The 19,232-nt window shown below is 39.9% G+C and overlaps 1 protein-coding gene across 8 annotated transcripts in view; it reads right to left on the reverse strand.

Moving 5' to 3' along the window:
• The window catches only part of LOC122888751 (rho GTPase-activating protein 26-like), a 105,813-nt gene that overhangs the window by 20,915 nt on the left and 65,666 nt on the right, over window positions 1-19,232 (reverse strand). For 7 of the 8 annotated variants that reach the window (XR_006380774.1, XR_006380775.1, XM_044223563.1 and 4 more), the window contains 4 exons: window positions 7,788-7,893; window positions 5,397-5,556; window positions 3,882-4,026; window positions 3,398-3,578 (listed from right to left, as the gene is read on the reverse strand). Coding sequence is in view for 5 of the 8 variants with exons in the window: in XM_044223563.1 (XP_044079498.1) it covers window positions 3,398-3,578; window positions 3,882-4,026; window positions 5,397-5,556; window positions 7,788-7,893 (592 nt within the window). In the remaining 3 variants the exon portion in view is untranslated. Of the gene's footprint in view, window positions 1-2,310; window positions 2,360-3,397; window positions 3,579-3,881; window positions 4,027-5,396; window positions 5,557-7,787; window positions 7,894-19,232 lie in introns of all 8 variants that reach the window. The other variant, XR_006380776.1, reaches the window with a different exon arrangement.

Consider the following 19,232-nt stretch of genomic DNA (forward strand, 5'->3'; position numbering starts at 1 on the left):
GTTTGACCACACACTTCTCTTTTTTCATGCATGAAAATAAAATTTAGCCATAATCCAAGTGCAAAGAGCGTAAGGCTTTTCGTCTTAGAAATTGCAAGATGCTAATGGCTAAATTGGCTGGGGCAGAGTTAATGAAGGGAAATCTATTTCATCTGTGAACATATCATTTCATGCACCATTAGGTGCCCTATCATCACCAACAGGTTGTTCACCTCGGTCATTAAATGCCTCTTTAATGTGACTCATAATGGGAAGACTATCTGAAAACGCTTGTCTGTCACCCTTTTGCTCTTCGTGCTCTTCAATATCTCTTTCAGGCCCTTAATCTCCCTGCTGTATATTTTTTCTTATCAACTCTTCTTTTTCCTCTTCCCTCCTCATATCACCAACAAGCAGTCATGAATGACATATCTCTTCTATCTTTGCATAACACCCTGAGGTGGACTCTGTAATAAATATATATACACATGTCCTTACTAAATAGTAACTAAATACCAACTGTCTACGATTGAAGCGGATTACATTTGTACTTGGCATTTAAAGTTTTTTTCTACATCAAGTTCAGACGTTGCACTTTGTGAAGCACAACTCACACATACCCACGCACCTCACTTTGAAAGGACCATAACTTTTCAACTTATGTGACATTTTTATTACATTTAGAGGATGAAGCTGCTTGTCAAGGGGTCTATATGAACATTTCTTTACTTTTCAGATGAATATAGCAGCAACTGTAATACAGCAGAAAACAGTTCAGTGGACTTTACTAAAGCAGAAACAAAGCCGTGACTAGTACAGTGTTCCTCTCTACAGTACAGTTATTGTATGTGGGTTAATAACATAACTATACATCAACGGCCCTTCATTTTGAGATATGATCACCTTGTCAGTCTGAAGCCTTCAGGCACAAAATATATGATAATATGGTTTTTAGGTCTTTCCAAATCCCAGTATTTAAGGACTAAGGTCATAGTGTTTCAAAATATTGTTCATACAGTACTGTATAACGTGTTTGCTCTGTATATTTATTCATGTGGCTTTTGTAATTAGGGCTGATCTACAGCACAATGAAGCCAACAACAAGGGGAGCTGGATTTTCACAGTTGCTACGACTGTAAAGACTTGTAGAGAACTTTCTACTAGAATCGATTGCTACAAGTGTGGTGGGTGTTCAAACATGTTGCTTTAATTGATCACATCAGTCAGATTACGACTAGATGTCCTCATCAGCGACAGGCATACAGAGCAATGTATGAAAAGTAATAAGAGTGACAGAATTCACCTCTAGAAGTAAGTAAATGAACAATAGCTAGATATAACAACTATCCATGAGTGAGAGATTAAAAGAATGAAGATGAAGGAGAGTGAGGGAGTAAAGGAGAAGGAGTGGAGGTGGCAGTGGGAAGACAGAAGGAGAAAAGTAATCAGTGGTGACATGCAATCATCTTTGTGACAGGCTTTACTTGAAGATCTGTCACTGTTGTGTCAGTAAATGAGATGATTGGTAGTGTGTATGTTCTCTTGGTCTAACAAGGTGTATGTCAACACCAAAGTGGCTTTCAGAAACAACATGATGGAGCAGGTGATCCCATGATGATGGACAGGCAGATGAAGACACTGTGTGTGTGCGCGTGCGTACTATGTATGTGTCAGGCCATGTGTGCGTGCTCAGCCTCATGTCACTGTGAATTCCATATGCAGGTGTGTGTGTTTACACCTGTTAATAACCTCAAGATGGGTGTGTCCAGTGTTTATGTGAAGATATATGGTACTTCTCACAGGGAAAGGGGCTTGATCAGACCTGTTAAAATATTTTTTTAAAGTTGGTCTTTGGTTTCAGTTGTGTAAACTGCCGGTCAGTGTAAGATAAATCCAAAATATACATGCCAGGTACTTTTTATAGTTTGATTGTATTCAAAACTTATTTGACTAGATTATGTAACTGCTACATGATAAATTTATGTGCGCATGCATGTGAGAGGGATTTTGTGTACAATTTTTTATTTAAAATTTCCCTCATTCAGGGGAAGTAGACACAGTCTTCTATCGTTGGTGCAGTTAGAGTTCAGTTCAGTTGCTTTTGGGATTTGAACCGACAACCTGCCATTCACAAGACTACTTCTCCAAGCTCTTAGCTGCCACATATGCCCAGTGTGTGCTGACATGTGTGTGTGTGTGTGCTCATGCATTCCTGTGCCTGCGAATTTCTGTGTGCATTAAAAAAAGTGGGTGTGTACATTCTTGAACCCATGTGTTTCCCAGTGCATTTGAAATTAATATTTGTGTGCATGTATATGACTTTGTACATACAAATGTTTCCAAACTCTCTGCCCGTCCTTCATCCCTCACTCACAAACATCTGAAAAAAAAAAACGTTTTAATCTATTTTTTGGGGGTTTTTTTTGCATTTCTCTTAATATTGTTTCTGTTTCCCTTTCCCTTCTCCCCTTCATCATTTACTGCTTATTGAAGAAATTCCTTGAAAAAATACCCAGATTTTTTACAAGATGCTGATCAGTTTAAACAGATTTTCTCATGGATGTTTATGTCCCCAAACATCCCAAAGTTTTTGTGTTTCCTTCTACAATTGGACACTTTTCACATCAGCTTAAAGTAAACATGGATATCTCAGAAAATGTTTCTGGTAGTAGAAAATGAAGATATAATGGGAAAAACATGAAAATGAGATGCTGATTATCTCTCAAAGTAGTTAATTAAACAATACATGGCTAAACTGCACTGAATCTGCACTGCAAATGGTACAAAATAAACACTGCTAAATTATTATTCATTTATGATTCAGTCAGTGACTGTTTGACTGTTTTTTAAATAATCAAATTGAGCATAGCGTTAGTTCAGGCAGGCCACAATGTCAAGCTCACCTTCCAATCTCAGCTACATCAGCTGACAGCAGCCAATCTCAAGCCAGCCCACATCAGCTGATGGCTCAGCTGATTCCCTTCTACGCATTCAATTGGCAAATCTCATACAAGATCCCTTATTTAAGCTGCTTTAGCATGCCTTCCCTTGCTGCTTCCTCTGCAAGCCGCTTTGCAACCCACCTCCACCCCAGCTCCTCCTTTAATGCTGTGTCTGACTAATCAATGTCATTTCTGTTGTCATTGATGCCTGCTCTGTTCTGTACCCTGGGGGGGGGGCTTGCTACTGCTCTCCCTGCCTTAGGCTTTCTATGTGTGCACATGGAAGGACAGAGATGTTTGTTCTCCCAGAACACAGCCATACCGCAAAACCTATCTTACTGCAGATCAAATAAAAGTTTTCTTAGACTAAAGTGGTCCTGACCGAACTATAAATAATACTGCCTACAGGATATCTATGAGGAACTATACAGGTTAACTTCAGTTTCATATTCTGATAATCACTCTGTCCCACTCACAGTGAGCTGGGCCGGATCTGCCGGGTGTCCGGCTCTCCGTCGTTGCTGGTCAGGCTGTGTCTCGGGGTTCGACCTTGGCTGCTGCTGTTGCTACTGCTGCTGCTGTTACAGTTGGCAGAAGAGGAAACCGGCGGCTGCAGCTCTGCAACTGTGGCATTGACAACACTGTTCCTTTTTTCACCTACAAGAATAAAGAAAGATTTACAAACTCTTTGGTGTTTTCAGCCAGAAAAATGCTGTTTTTTTCCTGCAAGTAGCCACTTTTATAGTGACATGCCTTTTCCTGTTCTAAGACCGTCTGTTGACCACTGTGAACTCTTTCTGAACATAAGCTAACCAACTCAAAGCAAAACTGACCACTGACAATCTAATGTTATAGAGACTTAAGCCTACCATATGGTTACCACACATAGCAGACATGAGTCAACTCAAATGAAAACTGATTTTATTATTTTTATTAGGCACATTAGGTGATTCAGCTCACCTTTCTGGGAATGTGTTGGTGTGTGGAAGAGTGTGAGAGGCCTCTCGCTGCAGGACGGGGCTTTGCTCTCGGTGCTTCTCCTCCTGGTCAGGTTGAGCTGCATGTTGGTTGAACTGCCTGTAGAACTCGGCACGTCCCTGAATATCTGCACAAACAAGTCAAGTATGAGTACTACCACAGAAACAATATCTAAATTTACAAAACAAAAATGCCAGTGAAAAGTTACAGAAAAAAACTTTCTCCATTAAACAACATGTGTACAGTATGTTCTTTCTGCTGTCAATCAATTTATGGTCTCATATGTAACTGCAGGGCAATGTGGCTTATCTTATCACATTTAGGGCAGAGACAGTGAAAATGATGTTGTGCTGAAATGTAAAAACATAAACAGCCATGAAACAATACAAGATTGTGATTTGATATAAAAACTGTTCTAAAAAAAAAGCATCATGACACAATACAAAGTTCTGCTAAACCACCAGTGGTTCTGTGACTCATTTTATGTCTAGTTAACAATTCTTCCCTTCTTGCTCTGTTGAAAAGAGATATAGTCTATTATGTGAGCTGATGTGAGCTTGAAGCACAATTAGGCATGATGCAGAAAATCCCATGCTGTGATAAAGTTTCAAGTTTTTTTCCCCCTCACTAATTATGTATCTCTATATTTTTCAAACTTTCCAAAACTAATGTTGCTCTGCTTGTATTAGTCTCATTAGAATCATTTCAATACTGTTTACACCAAAATGAAATCTTTTCATTTTACTAGATAGTTATATTGTCAAGGAAAGAGAATAAAAAAGCATTTCACACAAGTTTTAGGCTGAATTCAGCAAACAAAATGGCTGAAAAATTGACCTAATCATCTTTTATTTGTGGAAGAGTGCAGATATGTGAAGTGAAGTAATTATTCTACAGCTCCACAGTAGAAGATACACAGTTACACAAGGACTGTGATGAGATTTTTTTAAGGATTCAGAGCCACTCTATCAAAGTATTTATACTTGTTTTGTTTTTGCACATTGCACTGGAGACAGCTGCTGTCTGAGAAGTGTGGAGGATGGAGAGGGCTAACACATCTGGTGTATTCTTTCAACACACTTATACACTTATACCCACTGTCTGTGGGTAAAAATTCATGCATGCACACAGGTGTGGCATATGTGTTATTTGTTTGTTTCCTGTTTACACACTGTGTGTGCACAATGCTAGGGTCTCAGACAGTCATGCTGATTTGTTTTTTGCCATGGTGTCATCTGTAAGCAGCTTGGCCTGCCAATAAGCTGCTTGGATATTGGATCAAGGAGAAAGTGGCTTTGAAGTGTATATAGAGTATATGCAGTACAGTTATTGTGTGTGTAGCAGGTGCTTGGTCAGATATAAATGGTTGGGTGTGTTAATTGTTGTTTTAATGCACAATTAATCTCCTTGACAAAGCCAAGGGACTCATTTAATCCTCAACCACGTCACCAAACTCTGCTGTCTCATTTGTTTACATACACATTCAAACCCTCTTACCCTCTCATGGTGCTCTATGAGGATCTCTACAACAATGTTCTGGAACTTGATGTCCATGATGGCTGCCACCGTCTCCTCCTGTGGGCGGAGCAGAGTTGGCCCGAAGACCACACCCAGATTGGCGATGGTCATCAGGTTCTGCTGGTGGTGATTGGCCACACTGTTGGGGGGGGTGTAGACAGAGAGAGAGTGAGTGGCTCCACAAATATAAACCTGTACTCTGACCATTTTTAAAGCTGCACTGCTCAATAATTGAATGTGAAACATAATGTGAAAGGTGTCACTTGTAGTGTTGAACCGACAGAGAATTATCACCTGACTCTGCAGTTCCCTCAGCGCTACAAAGAATTTTAGCATCTTTCAGCTCACTGTTTTGGTTTTACAGCCCACAACTTTACTGTTTTGGGTTACCACTCTCATTTACTCCATTTCCAGCAGCAGAAAGCAGCTGTTTTTAGTGAAACAAACTGATAACCCACCAAATGCTACCTGTCCAGCACCACCGCAGATAGATAAAATTAGCGACTAGCTTGTAAACATAGTGGAGTATTTAGCTGCTACAGAACCAGATACTTCACTAAGATGTAAGTGGAGACCAAACAGAGCTGAAAGGAGAGTGAATATTGGACGTATATTCATCAGGTCATCAGAAACACAACTCCGTTTGTTAACAAGTTTAGTATAACTTCATGACTTAATAATATGTGAATGTTGTGTTTACAGCATGTTCCACTGCCCCCAAGAGGCTACAAAAAGACCAGTTAATACTGTGTTAACTACATACAGACATAGGGAATTGGGTATTGAAACAGGTTGCTATAGCAAACAGTAATATAAAATGAACCCTCCCTTCATGAAGGTTATAATGTTCAGTTTTAGTTGAAACTTTTTTTAGAGAGGTGTCGATTCAACATGTGGTCATTTTGGAGGATGTACATGTAGTTTGTAGTGCTGTTGAACATAATTGCATTACTGGCATGTGTTTCTATTATTTTGCCCACCGTATTTATATCAATGAGTGTGGGCCAAATAGCAGAAACACTTCATTATATTATAACCTTCAGGAAGGCTGGGTTTATTACAGGACTGTTGTATTACACTGCATTAGTTTTAGCTACGTCTACCTAATAAACTGGCAGCTGAGTGTATTTTCTCTATTGATAGAAGAACATTTTAGTCCCTTTGGCAATATTGTTTTTACAGGGCACTGATGCCAAAAAACCTTCTGATCTGATCTGAACTGAAAGAGACAGAGAGCTGAGGTGTGTTTAGTTTGATCTAGCCATTCAACTTATAAGGCAGGTGTAATCCACTAAGCCCAGGTAAAGCTGTGCATGTAGAAATGTTGTAGAAACATGGCTGATGTCCAATTTGACACACATTATATCATGCCGCTGCTGTTGAAGAAAAGCCAGATGAAGCCAGAGGGCTTAGATGCGGTTTTAGAGTAAAAACACAATGCCAGTGGGCTGCATTAGAGGAATAATTGCACATAAGCCAACAGTGTCATGCCCTGCTTTTTTGCTTATGGGCTGCAGCAGCTTGCGGTTATGTAATCTACAGACAGACAACCTGCGTTTGATTCACAAATTTTTTTGTCTATACAGTATACTGTTGCCTACGTACAGTAGAAAAAATTTGATCTTTGCAGGAGTCTTACAACAGATTTGTTGAACTTAATCATCTGGAGTGCTCATCAGCATCTGCCCTGCTGAAATGTCCTTGAGCAAAATAGTTCCAATCAGCTCAAAGGGTGAGTAGCATCTTATTATCTCCTGGTAAGCACTGATTTGGTGATTTGCATGTCAAGAGATATCTAGGTTAAAACTGGGATAAATTAGTTTGAAATTATTTTTCAATGTTTATGTTACATGTAACATTGTTTCAATAGCATCAATGTCTTTATTTCAGTGTGAAGTTAGGATCTGTTTCAGATTGCAATATAGTCATTTAAATCCTGTTAAAACAAAAGTTATAAGTAAACCAGATGTATGAAAAACTTCTCAACCAAATTTTGCCCATTTTTAACCTAAACGTGCGGACATCTAGTCCTTAATGGGCCGTGACCATGGTAGCTCCTTCACGTAATAGATTTGGCTTGCTGTATGGGTCTCTATTTACAATTCACACTGCCTTAATGCATGTGGTCAAGAGATTACACAGAGCCCTAATCCTCCTCAAGGATGGACAACAACAACAATCAAGGTAAGGAGTATTACAGCAATGTGGATGTAGAGGACAAAAGATGAGAGGAGAGCGTTCCCTATTGCTATTAACACTACATAGTAACTACTAAAATGAAATACTGTGCTGTTTCTTAGATGCTCAATGTCTGATACAGCATGACAATGAATGACTGCAGTTATCCACGTGTGTGATATCTCCACCTACTTGGCCAGGTGTTTCATCAGCAGCTCAAGCATCTGTCTGTTCTTCTCAGGCAGCCGGTGCACCAGAGCATGGATCTCTGTCACCCTGGCCTCTGGGTTGTCCAGCTCTGGACAGAGACAGATATGAAGACAGAGAGAGACTGTTGAATAAATAAAGACTTCAGCTTGAAGTTCAGAGTGTCACATTTGAGGACGTCTTTATTGACACATACATGTAAGGAGCAGAATAGAACACTGAACGGATAAACTAAAGTGTCTTTATGCACACAGACATTTGCAAGACCTTGGCGTGGAGACATACAGTAAGTCCTACTGTCTAACAATGACCTAAGAAATGAAAATAATCATGTACAAGGACTTCAAGTAAAATAACTTATAAGTATAGTAAGCTTTGGTCAGCTTTTTTCACAAGGTAAATATCACTTATGCAGAGGTTGCCATAGCTATAGTACATATATTAATGTCATCACTCAAGGTGTGAAGAACAAGGCAATATTCTATATTTTTTTTTATTGTCAACAAACCACATGAAAAGAGCAAAACCAGCAATGAATTGATCATAGTAACAAGTAGTGCCAGTGTAGCTGAGGCCTCATATAGTTTTTATTCCTCGGTGCCATAGACCTACATTGTTGTCCAAAAACTATTAAAAACACACCATTGAGCCATGTGTATTAATCTGTGACTGAAAATAGTCCCAAACAAATGCACTATTTATTTGGGGTTTTTTAATGAAACTATTTATTTGTTTGTTTTCAATGATTCGCATCTTCAGTAGGAACCAGTGGGCTGGGTGCCATAGATGTATGGAAGTCGGAAAACATTTAATTGTCAGCTTCATTTGTTCCTGAGTAGGAATTGCATTTTAAATTCTTTTCAGTCTGGTTTTAGACCTGGTCATAGTGCTGTATCAGCTGCATCTCTTGTTCTAAATTATTTTGTATATGGTCTTGACAATGGACGGCACTGCGCTGCTTTGTACATTGACCTGTCTAAAGCCTGTGATACAGTTGACCATTCACTTTTAGTAGATAGACAATGCTCTGCTGGCTTGGGTCAGAATGCCTGCCAGTGGTTTACAAGCTATCTCATAAATAGAACCCAATGTATTGTTGCTGACTCTACTCAATCCACGTTCTTGACGGTCACTAAAGGTGCACCGCAGGGTTAAATTTTAGGTTCCTTACTTTTCACCTTGTATATTAATAATATTGTTGTTAATAATATTGTTGCTGCTGCGAGTAGTCGAAGTAATCAATGACGTCGACACTGCATGCCACAAATGCATCTACTTCAATATTTTTAACCGATGCATTGTTTCATTGTTTTTCTTCAATATCACTAACTGCTGCATCATGACGACAGCGCGGTGTTGCAGGCATGTTTAGAACGTAACCACTGTGAAACAATGAGAAAACAACGTTTTATTTTTCGGACAGAATTTGATTCGATCCAGCACTCACTTCTAGAGCTTAAATAGAGCAAAAACAAAATATATGCAATTCTCTAGATCCCGCTCTTTGGAGGCAACTTCAATATTTGCACTTTGGATGGTTCTGAAATTGAAAGCGTGTCTTCCTACAAGTACCTTGGGGTATTTATTGACAATAAGCTGTCCTTTTTGCAGAAAGAGCGCACATCAGAGAGAGCTTAAAGTGATATTGGTGTCGGCCTCGGGTCGAGCTCGAGCAGAAAAATTGCCGGGGTGGGGCTGAGCTTGGGCTGGAGTTTTTGGCCCACGCAGGGCTCTACAACACATCCTTTGTTTTGGTACTTTCATTGGATTTCTTGACTATAAGAAAAATATAGAATAACACCAGCCTTATGCTTGAGGTTTGAATCAGAGTTTTTGTTTACAAGACAGAGAGACATAGAGGGATACAGAGAACAGACAAAAAAGGCAGAGTGATGGAATCAGATAAATGAAGAGGTAGTTTTAGTCACTGAGTGTTAAACTCTGCTGCAAAGTGGGAAAGCGCGGTGTCCGGGTGATTAACAGGTAGACAGGCAGGGAAGACAGACAGCCAGGCAGAGAGACCTGTTGTTGATGAATGACTATAATAAGTCACGGCTGCAGAGCCAGTCAATAGTGAGATGACAGCAGAATCACACTAGATCACCCCTCTGGCCCTGGCTGTCAGCAACAGGCAATACACTCGCAAATGGCAGAGCATCTCACACACAGACACACACACATATTTTCTTACCAACTAACAGAGCTGGCAAGCTACAACATACACACACCAAAACACTCAAATATATAGTGAATATAGACCAAACATTTACAAGCACTTACACACACACATATAGAGAGAACACTGCAGATACACTCATTGGAAATTTTGCAGACACACAGTACAAACACTAAAAACAAAAACATGTAACCTACATAAACATGCTTGTGCATGTCTACTACACCGATACATACCTCCAAACAGATGCATGCACATGAAAACCGTAACACTCATCGCTCCCTATTTGCGCCCACATTATGCTGAAGCACACGCTCTTCTCTTCCTTCAAACTTTCATAAAACCAAGTTTAACACTATTGAAAATGTGATAATTCTATCCAGGAGTGAACTTAAAGCAGAATTCAACCGGTTTTTATCCTTGTCTTACTTTTCCAATCATACTAGGCTCTGTAATTAACTCCTACCAAATGCCAGGAGAGAGAAAAACAGGTAAATTGAATATGATTCACCCATGAGGTATATTTTAATTTACATTAATTCTTTTGTACCAACTCATCTCATTACCAAGGAAGCCAAAAACCTGATGAAAGTTATGTTTTGGGTGCTCTGAGGAGTGTATAAACTGCAGGCAAGCAGTGTTGCAATAGTTAATAGTCACAATTTGGTGTGATGGACAAAGGTAAAACACAAACAGATCATTTCTCATTAATTATATCAAACAGCACACACATGTGCTGCCATTTTGAAAAACAAATGGTTAGAACTGTAGAACTGTATAAGATAACAAAATAGGCAAAATTATTTAAAGGGGACCTAATATGCTCATTTCCCCTTCCACGGAGGTCACCATCTTTCTACAGTAGCCTAGAACGGACAAACACTGTAGATAGGGCCATTCGTGCTTTTTGCGGGCACCGTAGTTTCTCCAACACGCTTAGAAGGGGAGGGTGATGCAAGCGGTATTCAAATGGTTGCAATCTGTAATTTCACCGCTAGATGCCACTATATCCTACACACTGGACCTTTAACACGCAGCATATCATGTAGCTGTCGGAAATGAAAGCGAATAAAACCCTTGCCCAAAACGTTTAACTATTCCTTTAATAGAGAAGTTCTCATGCACTTGGATTAAGTGTTGTACAAACTGCAAGTGCACAAAATGACAGATGATAAATAAAAGAAAACTCATTTCAGCCAGTCACATACTTTGGCAAAATGTTTTGGTATTTGCCTCATTGCTTGGCTTTCTTTACAACCCTGCCTCAACTACACATCACAAAATGTCAAGAAATTGCAAATTTCTAATCTAATTTCATACTGGCATTAAAAAAAAAAAAAAATCACATTTTACATTCACAATGAAATAAATAAGAGTTGTATTTCTAGATTTTTTTTTCTAGATTAAAGGTACTGTAGGCATACACATGTACATAATGTAAACACACACAGACCAGACACTATGATGAGTCAAAAAACAAACCGTAGTCTGAATGTCGATATAACACTGTGGTCAGAAGCTATGGTGCTGAGTCACAAATGATTATACCAAGAAGAAGTCATTTATCATCGCAGCCTCCACCACATCCATCACTTAACAGACGACAACCTTTTAAAGTCACTTTTTCTCTCTCACCTTGAATTTCAGTCCTTCAGACAAAAGAATAAATAAACTATGTTCCCAGTAGTCATGTTTTGTCATACTGTCATAACATACTGTAGGGGTGAATGCATCCGAATACAGTTACATCTGCACACAAAGACATACTAGCCACACACACACATGCAATGTCCCATCAGAATTCATGCATATCCTCTCTCCTTGTCATACCTGCATGTTTGCATGTCCACACACACTAACACACATGTTGACCATACAGGGTTGAGAAAGTTAGAGAATTTTCTTGCAGCCATGAAGTCACATAAGAATTTAGCAATAAAAAAAAAACAGTCAAGTTTCGTCCATTGCAATATTATGATCAGCAGAGGGTAATGTGACTCATCATGCTACTTCAGATAGCATAAAACCTGCTATTTCTGTAAATGAATTGTGCTGCCTGCAGTGTTGTGCATGAACGTGCTAAAAGAGCGGCATTCATTGAACACACATGTTTTTGATGAGCGGTGAACTGAACTTATCTGTTTGCAACTAATGAATGTGAGCGTTGTTAAGTCCCACAAGAGTTGTTTTACAGCACCCAGCATGCCGGTGTTTTGGCTCACAGAATCTGATGGGTGACAGATTTTTGTAACGACACAGCGAGCGGAAGCATCCAACCAGTCTTGGGAAATATTTGCAAGTAACTGATTATCACAAGTCAAACTCACAGCATTTTGTAAAGGGGAAAAACCCCAAAGTAATGAACTTGAACTAGTTCATTTTAATCTGTGTGAACTGAACTTTGAGCAAGCTCTTCTGAAGTGTGAACTTGCACAACACTGGATGCCTGGATGTTAGTGCAAATGTAGTTACTGTAGAACAGACAATACCTTATGTTTAATATAATGTTTAATAATAGCCAGCATGGCTGCATACACACTTTATTTTAAATGATCTGAAAAAGCACGGCTAAAAGTGTTGCCAGTCTTATAGACACTTTTTAACTTGAAATCAGATATAAAACCATAAATGTGTGTAAAATACCAGCTCCCTCTGAAAAAGCTAAGAAAAACCCTGAAAAAAATCTGGTTCTCACTTCAAAACTCATCAAAACTTTATCTGTGCATCTCTTAAGCAAGAGGGGATTTTGATTATGTATGGAGTACATACTTTTACAATTAAAGCCAGAAAAGCAAACATGTACACACCCACATTCAGTAAATTAAGCCTGCATAACTTCAAGAAGCTTGCCACATCTGCTGACCATTGGCTGACCCTTAACAAACTCCAGCTCCACCACCTGTTCTACTTTCTTATCATTCATTATTCATACTTGACATCTCCTGGTCTGTGCCGTATGTGCAGTATATCCCATATATCGTCTCTTTAGCATTCTCCTTGGATTCATATAGTGGTGGGGTACACTAGAACAAACTGTACAAATCCAAAACATCTACAGTTTTACCAAGGCAAAATTTGTTTTTCATTTTCAACCAAATTGCTATGGTAATTCTTTTTAAGAGTGGGGTATGCTAACTGAGAGTTTCACATTTGACATATTTGGCTGCAAAATCTTAACAAGAGACCACATGATTTTAATTTATCTGGAGCATGACTGACAAAATCTAAGGAATGGAAGGTCAAACGTCTCCTAGTCAATGAAAAACACAATTGAATCATTGTTTGAGATGTTAGAGATCTTCAGAAACTATTATATTGTGAATGCATACATTATCTTTAAAGCTGCACTCACTCATCATTATTTTTATATTAACAACAGGGCTCAATAATAAGGATTGCCTGATTACCCGGGGTAAGTAAAATGCCACATCAGGCTAGTAAATGTAGCAACTCACTTGCCCGAAAAAAGAATTAACAAATAATTTTTTCCGAAGCTGATGATGGTAGTAGCTAAGGAGTGAGCCATCCCACTTCCTTCTAATCTCTGTTGAGAGTTGCACATGTGCAGTACCGATCAGGCACTTGCGAGAAAATGGCGGCGGATAAAGACAAAGTTTATGATTGTCAAACTGTTTTCAATATGCAAGAATGTCATTCATTTACTTAAATAAAAGGTGCAAAGTGTAAGAACTGAGACTACTCACTCCACCTGTCGAATTCATACTACAAAAAATAGGAGGCAGCATATCATATATCAGGACATAACTGCTACTAACTGCGGCCACCGAAATGGGAACCAGAACCGGAGCAGGCAACAGTACCGGGCTCAGCAGCCTCTCAGTGAACACGGCCGGACCGGGACCGACGGAGGCCAGTTTGACGGTAGGAAATACAGTACTGAGGTGATTTACAGTGACTCCGACCAGGACTCTGACTCCGGGGACTTCGAAGACACGGCGGGTTCAGGCAGGTTCAGGCGGGGACAGGAGAGGCGTCAAGCGGGAGAGGAGCGAGAGGAAGGTCGGGCATCAGAGTGGCAGCATGTAGAGCCAGAATATTTTTCACTTCTAAGGATTTATTTCGACAAAACCAGAGTTGTCGAAACCAGGTGATTGTTGGAACAATGGAAAGATGGTTTTGGTGAGTTTTATTTTGCTTCTGTCAAGTTTGAATAAAGTGTGTTTTAGGATGAGTTAACTTAACAAGGCAATTAAGCTGGTCTTAGTTCGGTAAAAGAGGGAAAAGAGAGAGAAACTTGAATTCAGAAGGTGAACGGTTGTATTTCTGTTTTATAAGGAAAATAGGTGTATTGATAGGTGTACAAATATTTTCTTTCCTGACATTTTGTGAGTTTATTTTGTTTATTTATTAGACTAAAAAAGCTAAGAGAGCTTGCGTAATGTAGCGAACTTGCCGCTCGCACACATCTCCCAGCTGAAACTACGGGGGAGGCCTGAGATATTCTATCAGACTATCGCTTCTTGAGGTACTTAGTGGTATTACAAGACAGGACGGGCCGGCGCTACCTGATTAGCATGCTAACTTCAGTAGATATCTCTTCTTCTTCTGGACACGGTTCCCATCAACAAAAGAAACAATCACTCTGAACAGCTGCAGAAAAACTAAAGGTGTTATGTTAAGGGTTTATTGACAGTAAGCTCTGCATACAAAGATACATGTCATTCTTTTCAAAAGGGAAACAAACTTTATGGATTGTGTGTCAAAAATCTCTATACAAAATGATGAGGGGAGGGGTCTGAAGTAGGAGTAAACAACAAATGTTTGTCTTTGTCTTAGTAAATCTTCAATTTTCAGTTTCCTGTTTTATGTAATATGTTTTTTGTCAAGCTGAGAGACATGCTGGGTGCTGCCTGGCCATCACTGGAAGGAATGATCAGAATTATAATGCAGAAGATTAGAAAACATAATGTTTGACTACTGTTCTCTTCTTTGTCACTAAAGCCATGTCAGCCTGTACAGCAAAAGCAGAGAATCTCCAGAGCAGGTTAAGCAGGATAATGTTGTGAGGCAGGAAGGGATCTATCTGGAAACAATCTCAACATAACAAGAAAACAGTAATGTGGGTGCTGTAGCAGACTGTTGAGGTGAAAGACGTAGCTAAGCATGAAGGCAAAGCTTTCGATTTTCCAATCTGTCTACATACTAATCCTTACCTAGGTTCATGAACTTTGGATAGGGACCAAAATAAAGAGATTGTGTATGCAAGCAACTGAAAAGAGTTGAGGAGTTCACACATCTGAAAGCTCTTGAACCACTGTTTCCTTGCTTCAAAAAAGAGCCCGTTGAGGTGGTTCAGGCTTCTGATTAGGATACCATTTGGACATCTACCTGTGGAGGTACTCCAGACATGGCCAACTGATAGGAGTCACTGGGCTAGACCCAGAACACGCTGGAGGGATTTTGTATCCCATCTGGCCTGGGAATACCTTGGGAAGTAGCTAGTGCGCATGGCATCCAGGCTACTTTGTGAAAGGCCAGGGTATGCTTGAAATCAACAAGTTCATACAAAGTGTCGTTGGACCACATCTAAACACAAATGTGCTTATACCTGTTCCAAATGTCCAGACTCGAAGGCGGGGTGAAAAGCCTGGCATCATAGAGAATAGACACAATGCATCACACAAATGGGGATAACGCTGCACATTATCGGACAGTCTACTCAGTTGTACACACAAAAAGATGGAAATAGTTGTGTGAAGAATGAAAAAAGAGAGCTTAAGAGAGAAGTTAAAATCCTGCATACTTTCTCAATTATGCACAACTGGCCAATCATGATCATCATTTGGAAAAGTAACAAAAATTGCCGAATGCAGCCACCCCAATTCCAACATTGGAAAGGTGTAGGGGGGAAAAGGGATTCAGACCCTGTTCAAGAACTTCATTTGAAACATACTGATGCCTGTAGCCTGCCACCACCACACAGAAAATGAATGGCTGGATAGACGGATGGATGGAAAACAAGAACACATGTTTTGATGACAAGAGGGTTAAATCTTGAGAGGAAATCTCCTGATCCATCTTCATTTCGAAGAGCAGGCAAAACATTCATCCTGAAGTCTTCACCTGACCACTTTCCAGAGTCTTTCAAAAGAGAGACAAAAAGAGAGAAGGGCCACGTAATAATCAGAAGTTAGACCTCCCAACCCAAATGCCAAACCCCCCCTTGTGCAATTAGTTCTGATCTGCAGCTAAACTTGCATTATGATCACTGTATGGTCTGCGAAGCAGGCAGCAAACAAATCACTCCATCAGCAATGATATGTATAACAATGCCTTGTGAAGTAGATAACATAAAAATAAAAATTATTGATACTTGTTAAACAAGGAGAGTGACAGGTTTTGAGATACAATGCTGTTTTTCTTAAAAGAACCTCTGTCAGCTTGGCTGCTTGAAAAGAGGGATAATATCTTTTAAAGTCTGTGAAATATGTGCCATGCAGGTTAGACTCTCAAAGTCAAACTGTACATTAGCTTTAAATTCAGCTCATGGGCATCATCTTTCATCCCTGTATCATCTCTCATCCTTTAATCTCTTTCTTTTATGTACTTGGTTATAAAGCACAAAATACAGTGATGATAAAAGTGATTCATGTTTGGTCCAGCTTTTTAGAACCTTAACAAAAAACCTTCACCTTGCAGTAGTGAAAAATTAAGCCCACTGAAAAGTGAGTTGAAGGAATTCAGGCAACTTATACAAGTGAAAATGAAAAGATGACCAGAGAATCAAAGGTGAAATATGAGGAGAAAATTGATGAATTAATGAGAAAGAGATACAAGCAAAACCTACAAGTAAAACCTAATGAATGGAGACAGGGTGATTACTGTATGTGTGTTTTCTTGCTGGTACATGCCTAAGTCAGGTATCTGAAATCCAGGTGGCACTCCACCCTCCCTCCTTCTCATCTTTCTCTAGTTCATGGTCTAAATCAGTTAATGCTTGCTAAACTTTATTTTGTAGCCTAGGAACCACATGAGAAGAATCTAATACAATGAAATTATTGGAGTGACTGTTGGAGAGTTTAGGCAATCTGTCTTCAAGACAGCTGGGTGTGTTTTGAAAATTAAATTATTTATTCTGACCCAATGCACCGCACCCATCAGGTGCTGGTAAAAAAAGGAACATTTTGCAGCTGCTGTTTGACCCAAAAAAACCTCAAAACACTAAGCTCTCCGTTTAAACCAGATATTTAAAACCAGAGTAGCACGGGATGGGAGAGAGTAAGCCGAGACGAAACTAGAGGAGGAGGAGGCAGACTGGCAGGTTGGCGAGCAGAGTGGTGGGAGGAGTTGGAGAGGATACGTGAAACAGAGGAGGAGAAAGGAAGAGCTGAAAGAGTGAGTTCAAATGAGGACGCTGTCCTCAAAACACCTCGCTGCTTCTGCAAAATTATTACCTTTGAAAAAATACAAAAGCACGCTCACACAATCAGACATGAATTCTTGCACACATGCATTCACACACAAATTCATGACATGCAAATGCAGAGACTCACTTAAACAGATACTGATGAATGCAAGGGAAGAAGTTCAACAGAAAGAAAGAACTGGGGCGAGATGAGAGACATAAATTTGTAAACTTACAAAAATTGGCAAGCACGTGTTATATTTTATGATTATTACAAAACCATGAATACATATATGAATTACAGCATGGGTGTTCCAAGTTGGTATCAAACCAGCTACCTTGGCATTCTTAAATGCTATGCTCTACTCCTTTCTCCTAATACATACTTTTAACACACTTTTCTTATTTTCTTTCCAGTTGGGCTCACTATGGAGCCATTTCCTAGTAGCGCTGCCAGAGACACAGTCATTTCCTGGAGTTCCTTCCCCTGTCAGCTCAGCTTTCTAGAGGCTTAGGTACCGACAAACAAAGAAAACAGGTCACTGACACATCCTGCAACACAGCAGACCAGACTGGACCGGACTAAACTGCACCTGGGCTTGCTAAAACAAGCCCAATTTTCAAAGGTTCTGTAGAAAGCCGATACAGTAGCAACACAGAAATGGTCCAGACCATAAAAAGCCAGGCTAAACAGGCCTAACTAAACTAAACTAGATCAAACAAAGCCAGACAAAACCTACAAGTACAAACTATTAGATTCTGCTGGAAAGAGTCCTCATGCAAAGTCTCTATTTTCATGGTCTAAAGTGTTTTTATTTTGTGTCCTAGGAGCCACATGAGAACACTATAATACACTGAAATGATTGCAGTGACTGTGGTGACTGTTAAGTTAAGTTAGGCAGTCTGTCTTCAAGACAGCGGAGTGTTTTTTGAAAATGAAATTATTTATCCTGAGTCAATATACCACACCCATCAGGTGCTGGTAAAAAAATTTTGCAGCTGCTGTTTGACCCAACAAACCTCAAAACACTAAAGCTGTCACCCCGAGGTAGGGCGCAGCGCACAGTACAGACACTTGTAGAGGCAAAGCACAGCGAAAGTAGACATCATGAAAAAGTGCGGCATACTAACTTTAGCACTGGATTTAGTTAAGTTCGTCAATGATATGCCTATTCACATACGTGGTACCCCCATCTGACTGCTGACATTTCGCCATCCATTACTTCTGCTGGCTAGATCGTAGTATGTTATTAAATGTTGTGTTATAGAGTAAGTGGTACCCCCATCTGACTGCTGACATTTCGCCATCCATTACTTTTCCTGGATCGTGGTATGTTATTAAATGTTGAGTTTTTCTTCCATCACTCTCTACCTCCCCTGCTTGCATGTGTCGCTTCTGGCTACGTCGCATACAGCTGTTCTCATTGGTTCCGCTTTGAAAGGGTAGCAGCAACCAAGGTCAAAGTTCGGTGGCAATTTCGAGCGGTGCGCCCCACCAAGGGTCGCGCTTCCTCCTAGGTGGGTGTCACCGCTCTCCCCATAGGAAAACAATGGTACAGCCAGCGCAGAGTGGTTTTACTGCTGATCATGTGTGGGGGCTTTAAGCTGTTACTAAGTTGTTTAGATCAGCACACAGGCTTTTCCTCTTCATGAGGAATTTTAATCTCACATAAAGATTCTGTATAAAAACTACACACAGCAGGTCAGTAACATACTGTGTGCCACACACAACATAAAGCGGCACAGTCAGAGGGCTCAGCTACCAGAGCAATAGACAGACAGAGGTCCTGGTGGAACAGTGGGTGTACTGGTATCTCAGCAGGTGAACAGTTTATTTGTAACTGGCAACTGGTTTAATAGCCAGTCATGACCTCATTCACATGATGAT

This window comes from Siniperca chuatsi, linkage group LG14 (assembly GCF_020085105.1).
Source record: "Siniperca chuatsi isolate FFG_IHB_CAS linkage group LG14, ASM2008510v1, whole genome shotgun sequence".
NCBI lineage: Eukaryota > Metazoa > Chordata > Actinopteri > Centrarchiformes > Sinipercidae > Siniperca > Siniperca chuatsi.